The following is a 21729-nucleotide window of genomic DNA, read 5'->3' as shown; positions in this document are numbered from 1 at the left end:
AACGAAAATTGACTTCCGTTTCATCGTTTTCTGTTTTTTGCCTAAACTAAAACAAATAAACGAAAAACAAAAATTGACTTCCGTTTTATCGTTTTCTGTTTTTTGCCTAAACTAAAACAAATAAACGAAAAACGAAAATCGACTTCCGTCTCATCGTATTCTGTTTTTTGCCTAAACTAAAACAAATAAACGAAAAACAAATTTTGAGTTTCGGTTTGTCGTTTCCTGTTTTATTTAAGTGCCTTTGGGGGTACATAACCTTATGCAAAATGGCCGGGGGAGGGTAGGGGGAGTACTGTATATGGGAGGGGTTAACGCTCATTTGCAATTTTAGCGGGATCTCTTGACCAGTGATAAGCCCTCTTATATTCAGCTCTTAAGTCGCTGTTGCTGATTGGCTAAAGCCATGCTTTTGTACAGCACTATGCTTTGAGCGCAACACGTCGACCTCGTGAGGAAAAAACGTTTCGAACCGTCAGTCGCGGCCGTCAAAGTTGCTTTTTGATATCAAAAGTGTTGTAACGAGACAGAAGTACAGGCTGTAGACATATAGAGAAGACCAGAGTAGTGTGCTGTGTATGTTATCTTGGTGGTGGTGCTTTGATCGCGTAATTAATGGAGGACAGAACATTCGTCCTTTGGCGCGCACAGCAACGAGTGAACTTCACTGATGGTGACTTGACAGCTGATCGTATTTCGGCAGTGTTTAAGGTAAGACCAAGGGTAATACAGCATCTCAGTGGCAATAATATAGTAGTATTCATCATCGTAACATTGACAATAATTTCTACTATTTGTATGGGCGAAGGAATATATCGCTTTCATTCGGTTTTTATTTTTTTTTAAAACTTCGCAAATACCAGGGTTGAGTATTTCGTTTTCCTGCGCGGCTCAGTAAATAGCACCCGATAATGAAGTAGCAGTGCACATCTCTATTTTAAGAAGGATTTGCTTCCGTTTGTTTTGTTTTTTATGCTTTGAGCGCTGACTCTTCCTTGTCTCAAAATATTTTTAGATTGAGGGGAGGTCCACAGTTGAACAGACCAAATCACGTCACACTGAATCAAATTAAAAAGATAACAACAATCCAAAAAGACACACCCTAAACAACACAGTTGATGAGCAAAAATACAAAACATTTTAAAAAATAATTACTTTGATCACAAATAAAGAAGCGACCTAATTTATTCTCTAATGGAATCCGAAATAGTTAATTGATTCATTGATTGATTTTGAACCTGCTTTAGTCGCAGGCATGTGTTTGTTTTCACAGAGAATAATAATGATAATTTAATATTTATATTGCGCAAATTAACATGTCGACATGATCAAATGCGCATCACAACACTGTTCGGGGGACTTTGGCCAGACTGCATCAGCAGTTTTACAAACAATCGAAGGAAACTTATTTGAAGATGCCCCCTCCCCCCAATTCCCAGTAAACAGGCCAGACCACATCACAGTAATCTCGTGAGAGGGTTCTTTAACGTCCCCTGCCTAACCAAATTATCTAATTAATAGATGCAGGAGACGGGACCTACGGTTCATTCGTCCTTATCCGAGAAACTCTTCGATAGGAGACTTTCGCTAACTCGGCTAAGGGTAAAGTCACCCTCCACAGACTAGACATTTAGTTGTCGACAACTATTCCTTATTGGCAACTGAAAAACGTAATGTGTGAGACTAGATGGCGGCAATTACGCAGTTTCTCTTTTGGGGAAACTGCATTAGTTGTCGTCAAGTTATAGTTGTCGAGGATTTCTCAAGCTCTTGCTAGCTTGACTTAGTTATCGACAACTAATCCTCCAATGTGTGCAACCAATGTGTGCAGTGCCTTAACATTTAGTTGTTGATAACAATTGTCGAAAATTGAATGTCTAGTCTGTGGAGGCCCTGCAGTGAATGTAATTGCGGTAAGAAGAAAACACTGTTCTCCGACGGCGATGGAGTAAAACCTCCATTTCTTTGCCAACATGACCTTTTTCAAAAACTTTTTTCAGAAATTAGACATTACTCTTTGACCATTAAAATTGACCAAAAGTCTAAATTTGAAGAAAATTGACCATCTGAAGGTATGCGGACACGTATTTTTCAGTAGAAGCGCAAATCTGATAACCTGACATGCTAAGTATTAACAGGTCACTCTCAGCGACCAGTCCGTATTTTTGTTTCAAAATTCAAGTTCCTGAAAAACAATCGGGAGGCAAAGCCTGATAAAAATCTGAGAGTTGATTCTGTTTAAATGGAGTGACTTTAAGGGAGGCGCATGCTGGGCCTGAATTCCCCACAGCTACTGTATGTGTAAAGAAGTGTTAGCCCAGATTATACTGAAAATACCATAGTGAATGTTAACCAATACCCATTCATATGACTTTTAAAACACTTTATTTGCAGGAGCCCAAAATTACAGGCAATTAAAGGTTTCATGAACATACATTGGACCAATCAAAAAGTTTGAGGACAGATTTCAAAAATAATTTATGCTTGACTGCTCTTAAAAATCTCTGCCGGGCCATCCTCAGGCTAAGTCAGGAATGAGGTTTAAAACAAATATTGATTAAAAATTATTGCTTTTATGCAGGACCTGAATTCTGGGGAAAAGAAACAATGAAGATATATGCCTGCCGAGAGGTAGAATACGAGCGCATGAAACAGAAAAGAGCCAAGATGACGTCCAGAGAGGTAAAAGGGAAAAGAGGCAGGTTTACGAATGCGTCATCACTCGCTGAGTATTAACATTCAAATATCAATCTCATCTTGGTTAAATCAGATGACATGGAAGTTCACATCCACCGCCACACGAATTGCTGCAAGAGACTACGCGATTTAGAAAAAGCGCTGGCCACCGCATTCAAGTGCACCATCTGCCTGACTATTTTTCCACCAGATGGTGTCGAATTTGCAGGTTGCTGCCAGCGTCTTGTTGCTTGCGTTGAATGTGCCGAAGAATGGTATCAAGGAATCAATTCCTGCCCACTCTGCAGAAGCGAGGAAGGAGGCAGCAAGAGCCAACGGGCACGTGGATTTGAAGGGGTTCTAAATCTTATTGAACCAACATAGAATATTTCTTAAATCTTGTTAAACATTTGACACATTCGGTTTGTGTCGGAAAAAAGGTTGTGTTGCTTTATAGTTGTAGTGAATCGAACGGTTTCGTTTACATTTTACAGCAAAGTCTGTCAAACATATTATTTCTATCAAAAGTACTTAACAAATAGACTGTCTCCTGTTCTCGTTAATATTTTTGGATTGCACTACGAAAGGAACATGTTTAGTCTCCTGTGAGAAAAAACTAAAACTTATTGGCGAGAAAGGTGTCTTGTAGCTGTATGTAGTATGAGATAGCATCTCTAAAGAATACATACTTTCCATTAGCAATTGCCTAAAAAATTACATCAAAACGTGGAAAATAGTTCTTAAATGCTTTTTTTCTAATATCTTTCTTTGCTAGCTGTTGCTCCAGCGGATCGATTCCAAACGTTTGGTCCGTAGTCAAACTCCCACTGTACATTTGAACAGCTACTTGGACCGTTAGTACAATGTTTCTGTTAATGGCCACCGCCCTGTTTTTTGCCCATCTTCTTTCCAGTGGAACACCTTTGCCTTCGTAGCAAATAAAAAAAATTCAGTAATTGTCCTCGTTATGAAATTAATAAAGGGTACTTTCCCTTTTTTAAGCACGGTCAAAGGCGAAAAACATCGTGTGTGACTTTAAACTGTTCGCTAGCTGGTGCTCACAAGCAGTAGCTCATCGTACAATCAGTGAGTACTCACAAGCAAATCAATTAATCAAATCGCGGGGAAAACACCGTCTGTCTTTCTAATTATTATTATCAATTAGCAGAAAAGGATGATTTGTAGCGGGAGCCGGTTACCTGGAATTGGGGGCGAGTTCCAAGAGCTAACAGCGTACTCTATTCCCACTTCTACAACTTGTCTCGTTATCCAGGAGACACAGTATTTGGTGACTTCATCCTTCCATATCGATGACTCCTTCATTTTCCATCTGGACAAGTGCACGCTTCACAGGATAGTTAGTGCGACAGTTCATTTCCACCCACAGTCGTTCCACCGCATGGTTCTATAGGAAGAAAAATTTGCGCTGATGCTAATTGGCACCACTGTAAAGTCTTTCACTTATTTTGGTCATTACTTACTTGTTTTGACTGTGTCTGTACATAGGGCTGCCTTGTATTGTTGTTTCGATACAGTTTTAGCCTTTCTTCTACAAAAAACAAAAGATAAAACTCCTTGCCATGGTCTACTCTAACTTGATCCCAGAGACCGTAATGTAGTAATGTTTCCCTATAACAAAGATAAAGAGCACTTAGAAAATGTTTTCCTTACATTATTGCTATTATAATTGTTATTATTGCAATTGCAGTTATTATTATACAACAAATTAGCTCAGTAACATTGCAGGATGGCATCAAGCCGCCTTAGATTCATTCATCATCGGTATCAAGGACTTACCTAAACACCTCCTGCTAAATAACAAGGTTGTTCTTTAATGGCATAACAGACTTAGCCGTAATAAGTGATCTATAGCCATCAACATCAATAACTTCTGTTACACCGTAGCGAATTAGTTTCTCATTTTGATCAAGGTGGAGTTTATGACCAAAATATTCTGCGTAGTACGGAACTGGATTTAAATGCCACATAGTTGATGTCTGTCGCTCGCGATGATACTGAGGGTTGACTCTTTTGAGTGATTGTCCCACTCTGTTTACTCCAAACCGCAAACCTCTTGAATGTCTGTCATCATCTTCCTTCCATACGTGGTACCAACCTTGTGCGAAACATGAAGGAAGTGTGTCAAGATAATAGCCAGACAAACATTGCAAGCCACTAATATTATACGAGTCCACTGAAACTACGCCAGTGAATTAAACAGTTCATTGTAAATCCGTTCCCATTTCTTCGTTAGAGATGGAAGCGATTGTTTTTTTTTAATATTACCTTGAAAAACAAAAGCAGAGAGATTCATTTTTATAGTCGAATGGTAATGATCTCATGACGTCATTTACTATCACTGTACTACATACAGCGATTAAGCTCGCTGAAAAAAGTTGCTAGCAAAATCATCACTTAGGGCCCGTACGCACTAGGCCGACAAAATTTAAATTGCGTTGAAAATAGCTTTTGAGTTCCGTACTCTACGCAATAATGGACTAGATACCACAGATAATTACCTCGGCAACAGCTGATGAAACAACAGCATCAAGGTCTGCTTTCGATAAGCTTCTATCTCGACTGCGAATGCTGTGTTGTGCGCAAAATCTTCTCACGCTTCTCTCCGATAATCCATTCACTCCAGGGTGAGCCTGTCGCAGTAGAAAGCTTACTTCCTTGTGGCTTTTCTTGTCATTTTCCACAAGTTTACGAAGATAGTTATGGATACCGAGGCTTTGGATCGCCATTCTTGATCGAAAATTCCCGCCAAAATTGAAAATGAGCGTTAACCCCTCCCATATACAGGACTCCCCCTACCCTCCCCCTGCCATTTTGCATAAGGTTATGTACCCCAAAGGCACTTAAATAATACAGGAAACGACAAACCGAAACTCCAAATTTCTTTTTCGTTTATTTGTTTTTGTTTAGGCAAAAAACAGAAAACGATAAAACGGTAGTCGATTTTCGTTTTTCGTTTATTTCTTTTAGTTTAGGCAAAAAACAGAAAATGATAAAACGGAAGTCAATTTTCGTTTTTCGTTTATTTGTTTTAGTTCAGGCAAAAAAAGAAAACGATAAAACGGAGGTCAATCTTCGTTTTTCTATTTAAGCTTGCACATAAAACGAAAAACTGTAAACCAGAAGTTGATTTGTTTTTGGTTTTTTATCCCAATGCAGAAGTAAAGAGATGATTATTTCTAAAATTTTGGCAATTTTTGTAGATTTGACGTTTTTCTTCACATTAATCAGGTAAAGTGGTTTTGATCTCAAATTTAATAAAACGATATGTGTTTCGGGTAAAATCAGGTTCTGTATTGGTATAATGTGGAGTGAAAAACAAAACAAGACTCTACATTGGCTTTGACTGTTGTTCAACATATATTATAAAATTAAAAATAAGGAGTGGACGAACCGTGCACGGACCCTATATACCTGCAGGCAGGCATTGTTATATATATATATATATATAACAATGTTTTTCTACTCAATAGAGTTACATATGGACTTTAATACAGGTCTGTTTCGTAGACCGACAAGGAGTTGGTGCACTCATCAGTTAAATTCCATATACACTGCTGCACCGCTTGAGTCTATATACATAATGATTGACACTGAACGGGGCTAACATCTCTGGCAGCTAAAAGATCAAAAGAAAGACTTCGCAATCTCCTGGAAAATTCTAGACAAGCCCAAATATTACAGCAATCTTACTAAACGATGTAACCTATGCACTACCGAAAAATTCTATATTCTCTATAAACCAGAAATGGTAACGCTTAACAAACGTAATGAACTCGTATCAACTTGCAGGCATAAGCGAAATTTTCTCCTTAGATTCAACCGCATCCTTAAGAACCAGTCATAGTTTAAATTTTGTATCGATCATGCTGCCTATATATATAAACTCAAGCGATGCTGCAGTGTATATGGAATTTAACTGTTGAGTGCACCAACTCCTTGTCGGTCTACGAAACAGACCTACATTAAAGTCCATATGTAACTTTATTGAGTAGAAAAACATCGTTATTATCGCTCCTTTACTGTTGAGCACTATTCTGGATTTATCAGTATGGAACTTACCAGAAGTTAAATATATATATTTATTATCCAACTACACCTAGACTAGTACATATAACGCCATAGACGAGTACAAATATCACGCGGTATTTGTACTCGTCTATTGTAGTACCGGTGAAACAGGTTTTCTCGCATCGCGCAAGCGAAGAATTGGATTGTAGTTACGAAAACAAAAACAAATGGCGGACAATTTGAATCATGGTTCCGACGAGGAAGAGTCAGAATGGCTGGCAAATATAGATCCAAGTTCATTAGATGAATCGAACGAAGAAAAACAGCTTGACGACCAGAAAATTTATCCATTTAATGAAGAAAATAGAAACAGTAGCACAACAACGCGCCAATTCCGTTCCTCTTCGCATACTTCTGTCACGCACTCCCCGTGAATAAACATCCACGAAGTTCGCCCGCACTAAAACAACAGTTTGGCGTGTCGGATAATAAATAACTTATTAGACGTTTTGTTGTGTAGTATCGCTGAGTATTTTTACTTGTTATTTGTATTTTGACTCGCCCTACGGGCTCGTCAAAATACGGCACAACTCGTAAAAATACTCAGCGATACTACGCAACAAAACGTCTAATAAGATATATATAAATCCCTACATAATTAAAGGGATTAAAACTAGATCTACAAGCGCAAACTATTAGAATATGGCATGAGAAATCTTATGCCTTTTAAAGTGCATTTGAAACAATGAATCTTTTACGAAACCTCTCAGTCTTGAAAACCGGGTTGAACATGCGTGACTTCCTGAGTTTATGACACTTGGTATTTTGTGGGGGGAGTAAATTCCTGGCCTTACTGTCTTTGTTTGCCAAAATGTTCTTAAAAAGTTTGTCCGTCAGGGCTTGTCTTCTGCCTGGCAGAGTTACAAGTCCTGCCTTAACCAGCGCCTCGTCATAAGGAAAACACGGAAAAATGATACGCATCGCCCTCTTTTGTACTGCCTCTGACTCGCGACAAAGATGCACGGGTAGACTGTCACGAAAGAATGGGCAGGCATATTCAGTAATAGCGAATGTAGCTACGATAGAACTGTACTAATTCATCAGAACCTAGACCTGAGCGCTTTAACTGAGACAGACAAAACAGGCGTTTCCTAGCCTTCTTAAAAACTTTGGCGATATGATGGTGCTATTTTAAGTCGCTCGAAACATTTACAGCAGGGATCTTAGCATGCGAAACAATATCAATTTGATAGTCATTATTAACAATTAATAGGATCAAGATCTCGAGTCTCCATTGTACAAAAACAAATCCTCATTTCCTTGCACTCCGTCTCGTTTGGATGGAACTTGTCCGAAGCAGCACGCGAAGCAAAGGCGTCCTGTTGCGTTTTCCAAAGTCAATAGTCTGGGCAAATGAAGTCTACCACAAGACATTTCGTTGACCGACGTAGACTGAAAGTGAAATGTTGGGAAATTTGAAAAAAAATATTTCCCAATGCATTGCCGAGAAAAAAAACTTTGTTGCTGCATGATTTTTAGCGAGATGTTTTTGAAATTTTTCGTGTTAGGCTGGTGTAGTGGTCTGGCCTTTCAGAGCAGTATTCTGCACTATTATTAGCATTTACTGCGCCTAAATTTTTACCCTCTCATGTATGATGTAAACGCGTCAACACATGCGCTAATTCAGTCCGTTACTGTACGAAAAGAATTCCCACCAAAACCAGTTAGAATTTTGAGTGACTACTTTGTGGTTACATAGTTCAAATTGCTTAAGACTAAAATTTAACTTCTCTAAAACATGACTAGGGTGGTGAGCTTTGCGAAAAAGGTCGAATCATGTTCACAAGCCCGCCATCGGAAAACCAGAATATTAAATCGTGACGTCTTCAAGGTTTCAATTTCAAACATGATCATGATCAAGAGTTGGCAGCAAACGTCGTCGTGGGGTTAAAAGTTTTACTATCGTCAGCTTCTATTGATGTCTTCTCCTCATATTTTTATGTTGCTCTCATGCGATGAGACCAGCGAGTTGGCGAGATAAAAGGAATCTTGTGCTCTGATCGGCTAGCCGAAAAGGAAAATCAAAACTTGCTCTCTCGTGATTTCCTGCTTTGATCCCGCAAAATGGTAATTTTAGGAGGTTTAATACTTCTTACTGTAGTAGCCAGTCAATTGTTTTTTGCATTTGGTTCATGTTGTACAGATTTTCCAGCAGTGCTGGCTATAACAGAGTCGCCGAGATGTCTTTATGTCGGTCAAAACAAACTGGCTACGACGAGTCTCGCGGATTCATCTGGTAATTTCTTCGTGTCTTTGTTTTCTTATTTTTGTTACTGTCATAGCGTTTTTCATCACACTTAATTTCGTTTTCTAGAAATGTTGGTTGCTTTAGCTATAAATACAACAGGCCATCCATTCTGCTGAGGAAATTGCATAGTACGTGGACTTTTCAGCTGTAAACCAATTGAGAGAAACCAAGGAATTTATCAGGGATGCATACGTGGCATACTCTCGAATCGTTTCACAATAAAGCTGGAATATTAGAATGAAATTGAAACTCCATTTTTTTTTTTTAACGTCTCAGCCTTCAAACTGCTGTCAAAAATTACATAATGAAAACTAAATGTACCTGTCAACTGTCATCCTCTGAATCCGTTTATTCCCCAAAAGATGCCATTTTTTAGTTGTTAATGCCTGAAAGTATCAAAAATAATAAGTTTTAACCCGCTGTAATATCCACTTTTGTTATTAAAATTGTTCTGCTATTATTTATCAAAAGTTATCTTGTACATTCATTTGTTGTTTTTTGTTAGTTTGTTTCCTTTTAAAGTTATTTTTGCATTTTTCTGTATTACGATGTAGTCATCCTAAGATTTAGACTCAGTTATTTTCCTTTTGGCGGAAAACATCCGCAACATCCTGATTCTCCTCAGAGCAGGACACTCTCCGCCATATAAAACTGAATCGAAAAGAGTGAAGTCAACCCGTGAGTTTTATTCTTGTAGCAAGAGGACATGTTCTCTTGATTGCACCGCAGATTTGCTAGAAAACAGTATCGTGGCAAAGAAGTGACATTGAATCAAACTGCTCTACAACTTAGCTCACAAAATCCAAAGATAGGGTTAATGCTCCCCTTGTCGCAATTTATTGGGGAGAATATAGTGTTTAATCAACAAAATATTCTCTTTGTTCGGTTTTTCTATAATTTTCGTAATAAATTGTTGGATTTAGATCAGTGTTTTTTCGGAAATGTTCCATTTTAAGCTCTTGTGGGGGTTGTAGAGCTAACAAACTGTGCATAAAATAAAAGTCTTTCCAGTTATCTTTCCGTGAAAAGTGTTGAAATTTCCTCAAATTTTCACTTTTTAGCTTTCACCTTGACAGCCCCATGAAACCTCTAAAAATAATAATGGTGAATTTATTTCGCGTAAATGACGCGCGCTAATTCTGCACTGATGATATTTGCGGTGAAACGTATAGATTTTGCAAGCTAATTCGATGCCGTTATAGATTTCATTCCTATACAATTATTATGGAATCGCCAAAGCGGTTTTTTTTTTCTTCCGCTCATGCAGAGGACGTCAACGTAGAACATTATGAACGGCGAACTATATTTCTTAAGTCTACATTAATTAGTTTTCTCTCACTAGAATGAAAATTTGGGGCGAAAGAAAAATAAATTTAGCTGTTATTATCTCTGATGCTTTTTTTTTATTGCATTCATCCTCACTTTGGGAGGATAAATAACATCCACTGATCACCGTCGGGTTATATATAGAACCGGATGGAAATGCCATCAATTAGCAGTTTTTTGCGTGATATTTTCTGTGGAAAACCGTTACGACAACCAGCATTAGCTTTACTCACCTGCTTGCAATAAAACTCCAAAACTTTCTTTTCCAAGAAGGATACGTGACTTTTCGTTGAAACTATAGGAAAACAGATTCAAAGCGTTACGCGTTTACTAAAGAAAACGTTGACAGCTTACACCGGATAAAATTCGTGCACTTCTTATAGAAATACTAGATGTAGACATTCAGGTCGTTGCTGAAACATTTCTCTTTGGAGAAACACTTCGAGTATTTAAAAACTCTTTTAAGAAAAATTTTACTGAAGAAGATTTCTGCAAGCTGGGACAGAGTAAGAGAAGTCTGAGTCTCTCTTGAGGGTTTTAGAGCCGCAGTTTTTCCAGATTCTGTGTTCAATCGCGGTAAGGGAGGCCATATACTAGGATTCGTATGTGACAAGCGCCGGTCATAATTCTGGAGTCAACCATATGGTAGCTTCATAGATCCTTCCTAAGCAGATGAATCAGCTACTTCAAATTCTGTTATTTGTTTCTATAATCAGCATTGTGAACATTTTTCTGTCATTTAATCTGGTAATAGAAGAAATAGACGAACTAGTTTTCTTTTTCGTTGATCGAGTTAAGAACAGTTTGTTACGCTTGTCACGATTATATAAAAAAGAATAAATCTCAGCCCCCTTGAGGATTCAATCTCTAAGCCTGCAGGTCTCCCCTTGAATTTCTTCATTCGACGAAGGAGTTCAAAACTTACTCTCTTTATCTATTTTCAGACATGACGCTTTCGACATTGACTCGTGTTTCATATGAGCCAGGTGCATGTCTGTGGATCTATGGTAGAGCTTCACATCGTAAAATCCGAAGTTCAGAGGCTCGAATCCTCAAGGAAAACTCAATATGTCTCTTTGTTATCCAACTACACTCCGTAGAGTACAAATAACGCCATATACGAGTACAAATATCACGCTGTATTTGTACTCCAGAGAACCGGTTAAACAGGTTTTCTCGCATCGCGCAGGCGAAGAATTAGATTGAAGTAACGAAAAAAAATGGCTGGAAAATATAGATCCAAGTTTATTAGACGAATCGAACAAAGAAAAACAGCTAGACGACCAAGAAATTTCTTCATTTATCGAAGAAATTAATAAACGCGGTAATTGCGTTCCGCGGCACTTCGCATACTTGCGTCACGCACTCCCCGTAAATAAATATCCTTGAAATTCGCCCGCACTGAAATAACAATTTGGCGTGTTGGATAAGAAATAACTTATTGGACGTTTTGTTGTGTAGCATCGCTGAGTATTTTTACTCGTTATTTGTATTTTGACTGGCCCTACGGGCTTGTCAAAATACGCTTATGACGAATAAATATTTTCCTTTGATTTTTTTGTCTTATATTTAACTTATTTCAACCTATATGTTTAATCACTACCCGCTTAACATTGTATATCTCTTATATCCTAACTAACTAATTCAGTTCTCACCTTAACTCTTGTGAAAATGTGATTTTTCCCGCAAGTGTGTAACAAAATGGTTCACTCGGTAACACGAGCAGTTTTGATGAAGCTGAATACTATTATAAGCATGACGAAGTCGGCAGAAACCGAAAATTATGAACTGTTTCTTTCGACTCATTCGTAATTCGAGTTTATTTTGCGGCTATGCCATTTCACTATTTATCTGCCAACTTGGACTCGGACGTCATATTTCAGCCTTTCATTTTCATAAATCTGAAGATGGCACAACTATGTTAATCTTCATCCTTTTCAATTTAATTTTTTTCGCTAGTGTGGCTGGTCGTTAAGAATCAAGTCTTTCCAAAGGTTGTATTGAGAGCGTGAGCTCTAAGTGTAAAATCAAGATTTATTTCAGAAATAAAATCGACCAAAACTAGCCTTTCCGTTGCTATCGTCTCACTTGAAAAGAAGTGTATGGGGTGGTCTATTCTCCTCGGCCCTGCTTCACGCGCCTCTTCATTGCACGCGGTTGGACTCAAAGGAAACGCCCGATGTATAAATTCGGCTCCGTTTTTTCTTCTTTTTTTTTCTTTTTTTTTTTTGCGTTCAGTAACAAAACGCAGTTCCACTACAGCGCATGCGTGAAGTGTAAGCGTATGGTTTAAAGCAATGGCTGCCTGCGTGGACAATTCCTGCCTTGATGTACGCAAAAGAAATTCGATGGCTATTACGCTTAATATACATACAAAGTCACACACCGTTCGCGGTAGACCCACACTAAAGCTTGTAGAGGGTTTTGGGAACGGGTTGGTCCGCGAACTGTCATTGAGACACTGCCATCTATCAAAACACTTGGCGTTAAACTTGATACCATGTTATCTTTCAAGGATCACATTACTAAACAGCTGCAAAAGGTATACGCTAAAAGTGGCGCACTCAGAAGAATTAGGCGTTTTGTCCCTGGCAATGTTAGGTTAAGGCTCTATAAAAATTCTCCCTCATTTTGAATACTGTTGCCCCCTCTTTCTTGGAGTGGGGAATGTGCAAGTGAATCGGCTAGAAGATGCCAACTATTATATTCTTAGATCTCTGCTAGGTTATTGCAAATCTACTCTTTATGATGAATTGTTGCGAATCTTGAATATGGAAACGTTAGACCGGCAGAGAAGGAAACAACAATCCCTTATTCTGTTATATAAATGTTTGCATAACGACGGTCCCAAATATATCGGAGATTTTTTTAGTTTTAGGGAAACTATGTACAATCTGAGAGGAACGGACATTAACTTGTGCGCACCTAAATTTCATTTACATTTTATGAAAAAACCTTTCACTTATATGTGTGCGCAGCTGTGGAATGGATTACCCACAAGTGTGAAACTGGCCAATAATATCAACCTTTTTAAGAAGCTTCTTTGGTTCAGGTGCACTTCTTCTCTCATTGACCATCTAAAGTCCATGAATGACAAGCTGAATGCATTGGAAATTGATAGAGTTACCCATCATTTAAGGTACTCACTCAAATTCAAACCTCAATTATCCCAAACTCAATTATCCCAATTTTTCGCTTTAATTTGTAGACTTGCTTCTCTGCTCCATTATCTAGGAACAGTTATATCCATATTTTCCATTATCCAGACTTTTGATTATCCAGACTTTTAAGCCTAGTCCCTGCCAGTGTCGATAAGCAAGGTTCAACTGTACTAATATTTAGCAGTGATTCCATTTCATTTAGCGGTATGTTAATATCAAGTTTTCAGATATCATCTTGATTGGTCAGGAGGAGAGCATACATGTATGCTTGTAGATTTTATGGCCTCATGTGGAATGATGTAACTTTCTGACTTTTCTGCATGCTATTGTAGCCTACACTTTCCAGAAGTTTTATCCTCTGGTTACTAAGCAATTACTCTTAAATTTTGATCGCAAAAACAAATTTAAGAATAAACACTAGCGAGAAAAACACACAACGTTTCGATGACTCCATGTCATCATTCTCAAGTGAGAAGAGAATAAAAATGAATAGTTAATTTATACCGTACGAAGGTGGCAAACGTAAAAAGTTTAAAATATTTAAAATATTTAAATAAATAATTGCGCGTGTTGAGTTCATAAATGTAAACTATTAAATAAATAGTTTCGCGTGTATGGAATCCGATTGTTTGTTCAAAGATGATTTGAATGTGATCATCTAAAGATGATGTTTACAAACCTTAAGTATCCCGATCACCTCATCAATTCCACCATCTCTCACTTTGTCACCTCAGTTAGGTCGGAAAACCCTGGAGTGCAAGCTCAATTATCCTTCAACGAAAATGCTGTTCACCGAGTGGTTTTGCCTTTTAAAGATCAAAAGGCAGCTGACGCAGTGAAAAGGCAATTATCAGATCTAAGCAACAAAATCGATCACACCGTTCATCCCGTGTTCAAGAGTCGCAAAATCTGTGAAGATCTCAGAGTTCGTGAGCCTAAACCTCCTATAGTTGGCCAACAATGCGTTGTATATAATTATAAATGTGATCTCTGTGATGCAGAGTACGTCGGGTACACCAGCCGGCATTTACATCAACGTATTAATGAGCACCGTAATTCGGCCATCGGCAAACATCTAAAGAACGACCACGGCCTACAAACCATCGGCGACCTGACCAAGCATTTCAACGTACTTAAAAAGTGCACCGGGAAACTGGACTGTTTAGTTCATGAAATGCTTTTCATAAAGAAGATGAAGCCCTCTTTGAACAAACAATCGGATTCCATACGGGCGAAACTATTTATTTAATAGTTTACATTTATGAACTCAACACGCGCAATTATTTATTTAAATATTTTAAATATTTTAAACTTTTTACGTTTGCCACCTTCGTACGGTATAAATTAACTATTCATTTTTATTCTCTTCTCACTTGAGAATGATGACATGCAGTCATCGAAACGTTGTGTGTTTTTCTCGCTAGTGTCTATTCTTAAATGTCTAACAAAAAAATATTGTGAGAAAATTTCTGATGACCACTTTCCTAACTAATCAGATGCAAAAATAAACCCATTTGTTTGAAACACCTTTCCCACACATACAACCATTTATGAATTCATTGGGTGACCTTGTCCTGTTGTCCTTTCTTCTGATTGGCTATTTTGATTATTTTGGCAGCATGTTCCAAGCAATGTATTTAATGCAAATGGAAAAAAGTTTGTCCAGTTTCCAGATGCAACTACTCTTTTGCTTTTTATTAATCCATAATTCTTGCATGTATTGTCAAATTGTAAGCAGTTGTTGGTAGAGGAGAAGGAAGGTCTTCTTTCTTCTTGGAGACAACATTTTTGCAGGTACAACTGATGTGTCCTATCATGTTGTGATACTTTACCCTTAACCTCCAGAAGTGATTAACATGTAACTTCTCCCTATAATATCCATACATCATCCAGCAAACAAGTAATGCGAATAGTCAAACTTTCTAGGTAGCAGTTGTTATCTTGACCTGATGCCAAAATTCTCACAACTTATTTACAAGAAACCTCTGAATATAGAAATCCAAAATGTTGACACACTTTCCCTGTTTAAGTCTAAATTGTAAACGTTACTCCTAAGTTGAATCTCTTCTTTTCTTAAGCTGCTTAAGTATTATGTTTGTTCATAGTTAATAGTTTGAGTGCCTGCTATTGTTTGTCATTTATTTTATATGTGTGTGTGTGTGTTCTTTCCTTTTTAACCTAAAATATTAGTACCCAGATCAAGTCAAAAAACTGATACCAAGGAGGTGGCGTGACCGAGTGGTCAGTGCGTTAGACTCACAATCCACCACTCCCAGGTTCGAGACCCACCCTGACCACTACCTGGATTTGTTTCACGGAAGCTCCGAGTTCAAATCCTCGGCCATACTTGTAAATAGCCAACTGGTTTGCCTCCAGCCAGTTGGGATTCTTAATGACAATGTTATGTCGAATTTCAAATATTTGTTTCAGTTGTTTGCTCGCCCCCACTAGCACTTGTGCTATAAAAGGCTTTTTATTTATATATTTTTTTTTTACCTCACTTTCGTCAAATATGAGGAGCTTGTAGCTTGCAGAAGCCTTTTGGTTTCCCCACAGGTTTCCTCACCACACGTTAAATCTTCAGTTGTATTATAATAATGTATATGTAATTCCTTTTATTTCTACTGATGTATCATAAATTACAAAATGGCAAATGAATAAGACATTCAATTCAAATTCAATTCAAGAATTAATATGCAGCAGCTAGAGGTAAGAATTTATAATCAGTTCTAATAGGAGTTCAAGGGTTAAAGCAGCAGGATTGCTGCTGTCAGTGAAGCTAGTGCTAACTTACTGTGGTCTAAGCTTATAAATTCCATCTTTGAGTTTAGTTGGACGACCCCTTGTGGCTGTTTGGCGAAAATTTCCCAAGAGAGCTGACTTTCATTGAGGTTGTCGCCGTATGCTGCTTTAATTCAGCTGGACATTATTTTCTGTTTGTTTCTCAGGATTGCTTAATGGAGGAATCAGACTATAGAGGCCAGGTTACATCACCAAATGAACCAGAGCCGTCATTGAGAGGTAGCATTTATTTTTGTGAATGTAAGCCTGCGAACATGCCCTCATTATTACATTAGCCATGCAGGACGCACGTCCATCCGTCAACGGAATGATTTGAGGCGCGTCGGGAAAAGATTTGCTGGGGGGTCTGGCCCTAGACTTCTTGCAGAGCTCTCTCCGCCTCGCATTATTCGGGGTCACAAACTTTCCCGCGGGCAAAGATACGTTCTTGCTGAAGCACTTACAATGAGGGCCAACACTCAGGCTAGTGTGATTGTTTATTCAGATTGCATTTCAGCTGAGTATTATCAAACCAAAACCCAAACTAATCACCAGCAGCCAATCACAACGTCAGGGGAAAAAAACACAAGTAGCTAATCAGAACACAAATAAGCATCAAGCAAACGGCATAAAGCGCTATTACTACGACTCATGTCGGACAAGAGCACTCAACTGAGTCCCAACTTTTAACCACTGATGTAGCTGGGCGCAAGCGTGTTAACTAATTTGTTGCGTTTAAAGCATGCCCCAAATACAATAAAAGGATGCAAGCTCTTTCGTATTTATTATTATTATTATTATTATTATTATTAATTTTATTATCTTTATTATTATATTATTTTGGTTTAGATTTGCGTGATTTGGGAACGAAACTCGAGAAGGAAGTTCTTAACAACGTTTCAGCAGTTCCAAAGTAAGTAGTTCAAGATCTGATTTCTCCATCTCCGTTTAAACTCTTTATTACAAGTGATCGATGCATTTCGGTATAATTTAAGTGTCAGAAAAAATATCGTATACAACTATCTTATAAAACCAACTCAAGGGTTTAATAACCTTTTCCTTCATGCTCCAAACGTCGGTTATCTAGCGACAGCGACAGCGCACATTCCTCACAGCGGGACAACTTTTGTATTGTACCAATAATGTATTTTGACTTTTCTGCATGAGCAGCAATACCATGCTCTTCAGATTATGTCAGATGTTTAACGCTTCCCTAAACAGTTTGTCTCTGCCAACAACTATAACCATGACCACCCTGTTACATGTGGGTGTTCGACGCTAGAACGTTGCGGAAGCTTATAATACAAATAAATGTCCATGCCGCAGTAAAGAATGAGTGGCATCAATTAGAAAAATGTTTTATAAAGTTCCAAAACATAACATCAGAATGTTCCAGTATCCACATTTCTCTCTCCCTGACAACACTTTAATTACCTATCCGAGAGCCCCCGCTGGCAAAATTCTCTAACGGAACGACAAGTGACTACCACCTCTCTAGCCAGGAAACAACAAAGAGCCATCTTTCGGGCCCGTGGCAATGGTCATATCTTATTCTCTCACTCATTTTGTATTGTAGACAATCGCAACGAAAACTGTCAGACTCCAAAAGACAAGCTTCGTTCAAAGAAAAACCTTCACTCAACAGACGTGTATCCACTGGGGCCGAACCTCGTCCCGTACCCAGACCTTCGCTTTCTGCACAAGACCGACGTCATCGTGGCATGGTGCTCAACCGCGTACTTACAAGTAAAAGCTCTGAGGTCAGCGGAGTTCCTCGCGGGCAGATTTCCCCTCCCCTACCGACATCTGCCAATCAAAAAAGACTGACGCCCTCTCCGCCTACTTCGGCGAAAACTGCTCGGCCGGGTTCGGCCGCGCGGTTTCGGAAAATGGTCGTTGAATGTCGTGACAGTGGAAGATAAGATAGTGCGTTGGTCAGAAACTGTGTGCACGAAGGTTTATAACGTCTTTGGCAATTTTTGCATTTTAGTACGCCGCGAAGTATCGTTAACGAGTCGTGTAATTTTTGTTCCGAATTAATTTGGACTTAACCTGCGTGTGAAGTTTTGGAATATTTATATTCCACAAGTGTTTGGCTGGGAAGGCATCTTCTTCAGGTCGCGCCTTGTCCGCGTCCGGATCAATGTGAAGCGTTTTTTGACTAGCAATTGATGAAACGTCACCCAGTTTATGCTGTGCTCAACTAATTATGTAACGCACTTACAAAAAAAAAAACAAACAAACAAACAACAAAAGCAAAACACTTTCTCGTGATAGGTTTCTTTTTTTCCATCAAAGACTAAAGAATTTGTTCGGGGGTACCCTGATTGTATGCAGACCATGGTAAATGAATTTTTTGGAGGAAGAGGTAATGTTATTTATTCCGTTTTCATTTTTGTACAAAATGCATTCAATGAAATGAAAGAAGAGTAAGAAAACACGTACTGCTTTCTATAGTTTCTTTTCCTTCGTTTTAACTCGTGGCTGCGTGAAGCAAGGAAGCGGGTTTTTGTGGGGAATCCGATATGGAAGTGTGTCATTGACTTACTGACTTTTACGTCAGTGACAAAAAACCGCTACCTTCCTTCACGCAGCCACGAGTAAAAAAAAAGGAAAAGAAGCAAGGGGTAATTTTGTTATAAAACTATGATGCTGCGTCGGTTACAAAGTAATTTAGTGTTATCAACTGAGTTGATAAATGAATTGGCCACCGTTTAAGAATTACTGACGCGGACGTTTCGAGCGAAGGGCTAACACTCGCCACGTCAGCTTTGAAACTCTTCAAGGTGTCCAATTTATTTCATCAACTCAGGTAATAAAATCAAAATAAAACATGTTTTCTTGTAGATATGGAATGTTTCTTCATATCGTGGAACCTCAAGGAAATGTTTTTTCTCTGAAGAGAGAGCATTTTACCGTTTTAATCATAAAATTATGTTGATCCGAATACGTAATTATCTTTTCAATTCTTGCCGTGACACTACAAAAGAAGATAAACTGATTTCACGTGGCATCCACTGACCCGTAATTGAAATTAATACTTTTCCTGCAGAAACACCTTAATAGATGTGATCCGCACATCCTGTAAGCTTTGAGGAATTTTTTTTTTTTGAAAAGAGAGCGTTTTACTGTTTAAATCAGCCACAACCGAAAAGCGCCACAAAAGAAATTGCAAACCGAGCAAGCTGCGAATTACAGCTAAATACGATACCTTGAGTTACTCAACAGAATGATTAAACGGCGAGTGGCGGAATTACAGAACATGTAAATTGATGCAATAGATGTATCAATGCGCTGCTCAACTAAAGAAAACGACATTAAAACAAAGGCGATGGTATCTTTCATTCAACGGACATGGTTCAGGACGAAAAACGCCTCACTATAGACGGGAAATTTAGTGAGACAATAACATGTCGCAATAGACAGCGAGTTAATTACCTTTCCAGTCGAAAAAAAAAAAACAGGAGCACACAATTAAGTTTAGTTCTTGTATACAATCCATCCATAGAATCAGCCATAGTCAAGGCCTCCTTGAAAATATTATCTGTTCTCAAGTTGGCAAATGCAGTTAACAGTTTTTAAAATCATGCCAATGCAGTGAATGGCTCCATCTAGGAAAGGTTTCAATTCAACTTGGAGGTTCACAGAGTCCTCCGAGTTCTCTTCCCTCTCAAGGCGATTAAATGGAACCACAGTATTTCTTGAAAAAAATGAAAACCAAAACAAATTAATGAAAAATGTTTTTCCAAAAGTTTGCAACTCTTTCTGGAGTTAAGTTTACAATAATTAGTTTAGGTTTTGTTCTTCACTAGAATATCAAATCACAAAGTAGCGACCTCAACTGAAGGCATGCTTTTCTCATAATCATAATCTTGAACAATAGTATACAGTGGAACCCCGATTTAACGAAGTGCTAAGGGACTGGGGAAATTGGTTCGTTATACAGTGGAACCTCGATTTAAGGAACCTCTACATAGCGAAGTCCTCTGTGTAATGAACGATATTTCAGCTTCAGCTCGGCTAAAGTTACAGTAAAATGTATGCCACAAAACCTCCATATAACGAACCCTCAATATAACGAACCAATTTCACAGGTTCTACTGTATCAACGTTTTGTAGCATACATTTTACTCTAACTTTAGCCGGGCTGAATCTCAAAATATATAGCTAGTTCTACCGAGGACTTCCTTATGTAGAGGTTCGTTAAATCGAGGTTCCACTGTACACAAATGTATCTTATCCAACCAACAGTCCAACCACATACCTTCCTAGTTTTTCTTTGTCTTTATTAGCTGTTATTTTTACATCCTGTAGATTCATGTTATGATAGGCACTGTTCTGGGCTTCAAGGACCTTTGGCTTGATGCTGTTTTCATTTTGGACCAAAAATAAGATATACGACCGCATTTGCTTGTAAGCAGCGTTCCCTCATGTACACTTGTTTTTGAGCACACGTTTTAATCTTATTTAGACTATTCCATTACCGCTGGACAAACGTAGCAACTACCGAACACAAGGATTTCCTCTGAAATGATTTATTCAAAAATTGGAGATCAAAGAAATGGATTTTGACACAGCATTCCGGTCATATTTGGGGCGTTGCAGAGTTGGTTTTACAGCCTTGAAAAATACAAAATGACCCAAAATACTATCAGAGATACAAGCGAAAAAACAGACAGACGTTAATGTACCTGGAGGGTAAACCCTTGTGCGGTTGAAACCACAGCTTTACAAAATATCTCTGTGCCTAAACTCTTTGTAAAGGCCGGGTTTGACAAGCTGACCGCGTGCGTCCGATACGAGAATAAAGAACAAAGTTAACTGGTGTAACGTGATCTAAAACATCTGCAGATTTGATCGGAAAAGGTTGATAAGGTCCAGCGTTTTTATCAATGTAAACTCAACAAACTGAGATTCTTAAATCGTTTGAAGAATATACGAACATGGCGTTTATTGATGGTGGGGAAAAAGCTATTGAGCGGCACATAAAGAGGAACAAAAAGCTGTTAGCTCGAGAGAGACTCAGTAAACTGTTAGATGATGGAACTGACTTGCTTGAATTGTTCCAATTTGCTGGACTTGATCTTGAGTATGGTCACGTGCCCTGCGCCGGGGTAGTTACAGGGATTGGAAAGATTGCAGGACAGTTGTGTATTGTTATTGCCAATGATTCAACAATGAAAAGTGGAGCCACTTATCCTTTTGCAGTTGTCATCCTCAATTCCATTTGACGACAAAAACAGAAAGAAAACTGTCAGGCACCTCGCTTATAGCCTAGTCGTGATATGACTTTTTGTGTGTGTTATTTGTTACTTTCTGTGTATGTTTCCCTTTCTCACCCATTCCTCCAATCGACAGATTTAACGTTGCTGTGGTAACCACGAGAGTCAGAAAAACTTTTCAACTGGAGTTTGCAGTTACATGTACATGGCTGTACTTATAAATTTG

The 21729-nt window shown here is 38.4% G+C and overlaps 1 protein-coding gene, 1 long non-coding RNA gene and 2 pseudogenes across 2 annotated transcripts; 2 read left to right on the top strand and 2 right to left on the bottom strand.

The window, feature by feature from the left end:
- The first annotated feature begins 578 nt into the window (after positions 1-578).
- Positions 579-3120, top strand: LOC148719999 (uncharacterized; annotated as a pseudogene).
- A 172-nt stretch (positions 3121-3292) lies between these two features.
- On the bottom strand, positions 3293-6670 carry LOC148719998 (uncharacterized; annotated as a pseudogene).
- Positions 6671-7675: 1005 nt separating this feature from the next.
- Positions 7676-12073, bottom strand: LOC111341524 (uncharacterized). The gene is made up of 4 exons (XR_015993011.1): positions 11995-12073; positions 10573-10634; positions 9335-9399; positions 7676-8157 (listed from the first exon to the last, which is right to left on the bottom strand). It is a non-coding gene; the product is annotated as an uncharacterized LOC111341524 (long non-coding RNA).
- A 3919-nt stretch (positions 12074-15992) lies between these two features.
- On the top strand, positions 15993-19127 carry LOC148719997 (uncharacterized). Its single transcript, XM_088739266.1, has 3 exons — positions 15993-16521; positions 17131-17194; positions 17858-19127. The coding sequence occupies exons 1-3, from the start codon at positions 16458-16460 to the stop codon at positions 18201-18203; spliced, it is 474 nt and encodes a 157-aa protein (XP_088595392.1). The 5' UTR covers positions 15993-16457; the 3' UTR covers positions 18204-19127.
- Positions 19128-21729: the final 2602 nt, after the last annotated feature.

Source organism: Stylophora pistillata, chromosome 11, assembly GCF_964205215.1.
Source record: "Stylophora pistillata chromosome 11, jaStyPist1.2, whole genome shotgun sequence".
Lineage (NCBI taxonomy): Eukaryota > Metazoa > Cnidaria > Anthozoa > Scleractinia > Pocilloporidae > Stylophora > Stylophora pistillata.
Note: the sequence above shows the minus strand (reverse complement) of the source record. Positions and strands in the feature narration are given on the sequence as shown.

Coding starts and splice junctions, on each gene's coding strand:
- LOC148719997 (XM_088739266.1), top strand. CDS start 16,458: ATGGAGGAATCAGACTATAGAGGCCAGGTTACATCACCAAATGAACCA. Junction 16,522..17,130: donor ACCAGAGCCGTCATTGAGAG/GTAGCATTTATT, acceptor ATTTTGGTTTAG/ATTTGCGTGATTTGGGAACG. Junction 17,195..17,857: donor AACGTTTCAGCAGTTCCAAA/GTAAGTAGTTCA, acceptor TTTGTATTGTAG/ACAATCGCAACGAAAACTGT.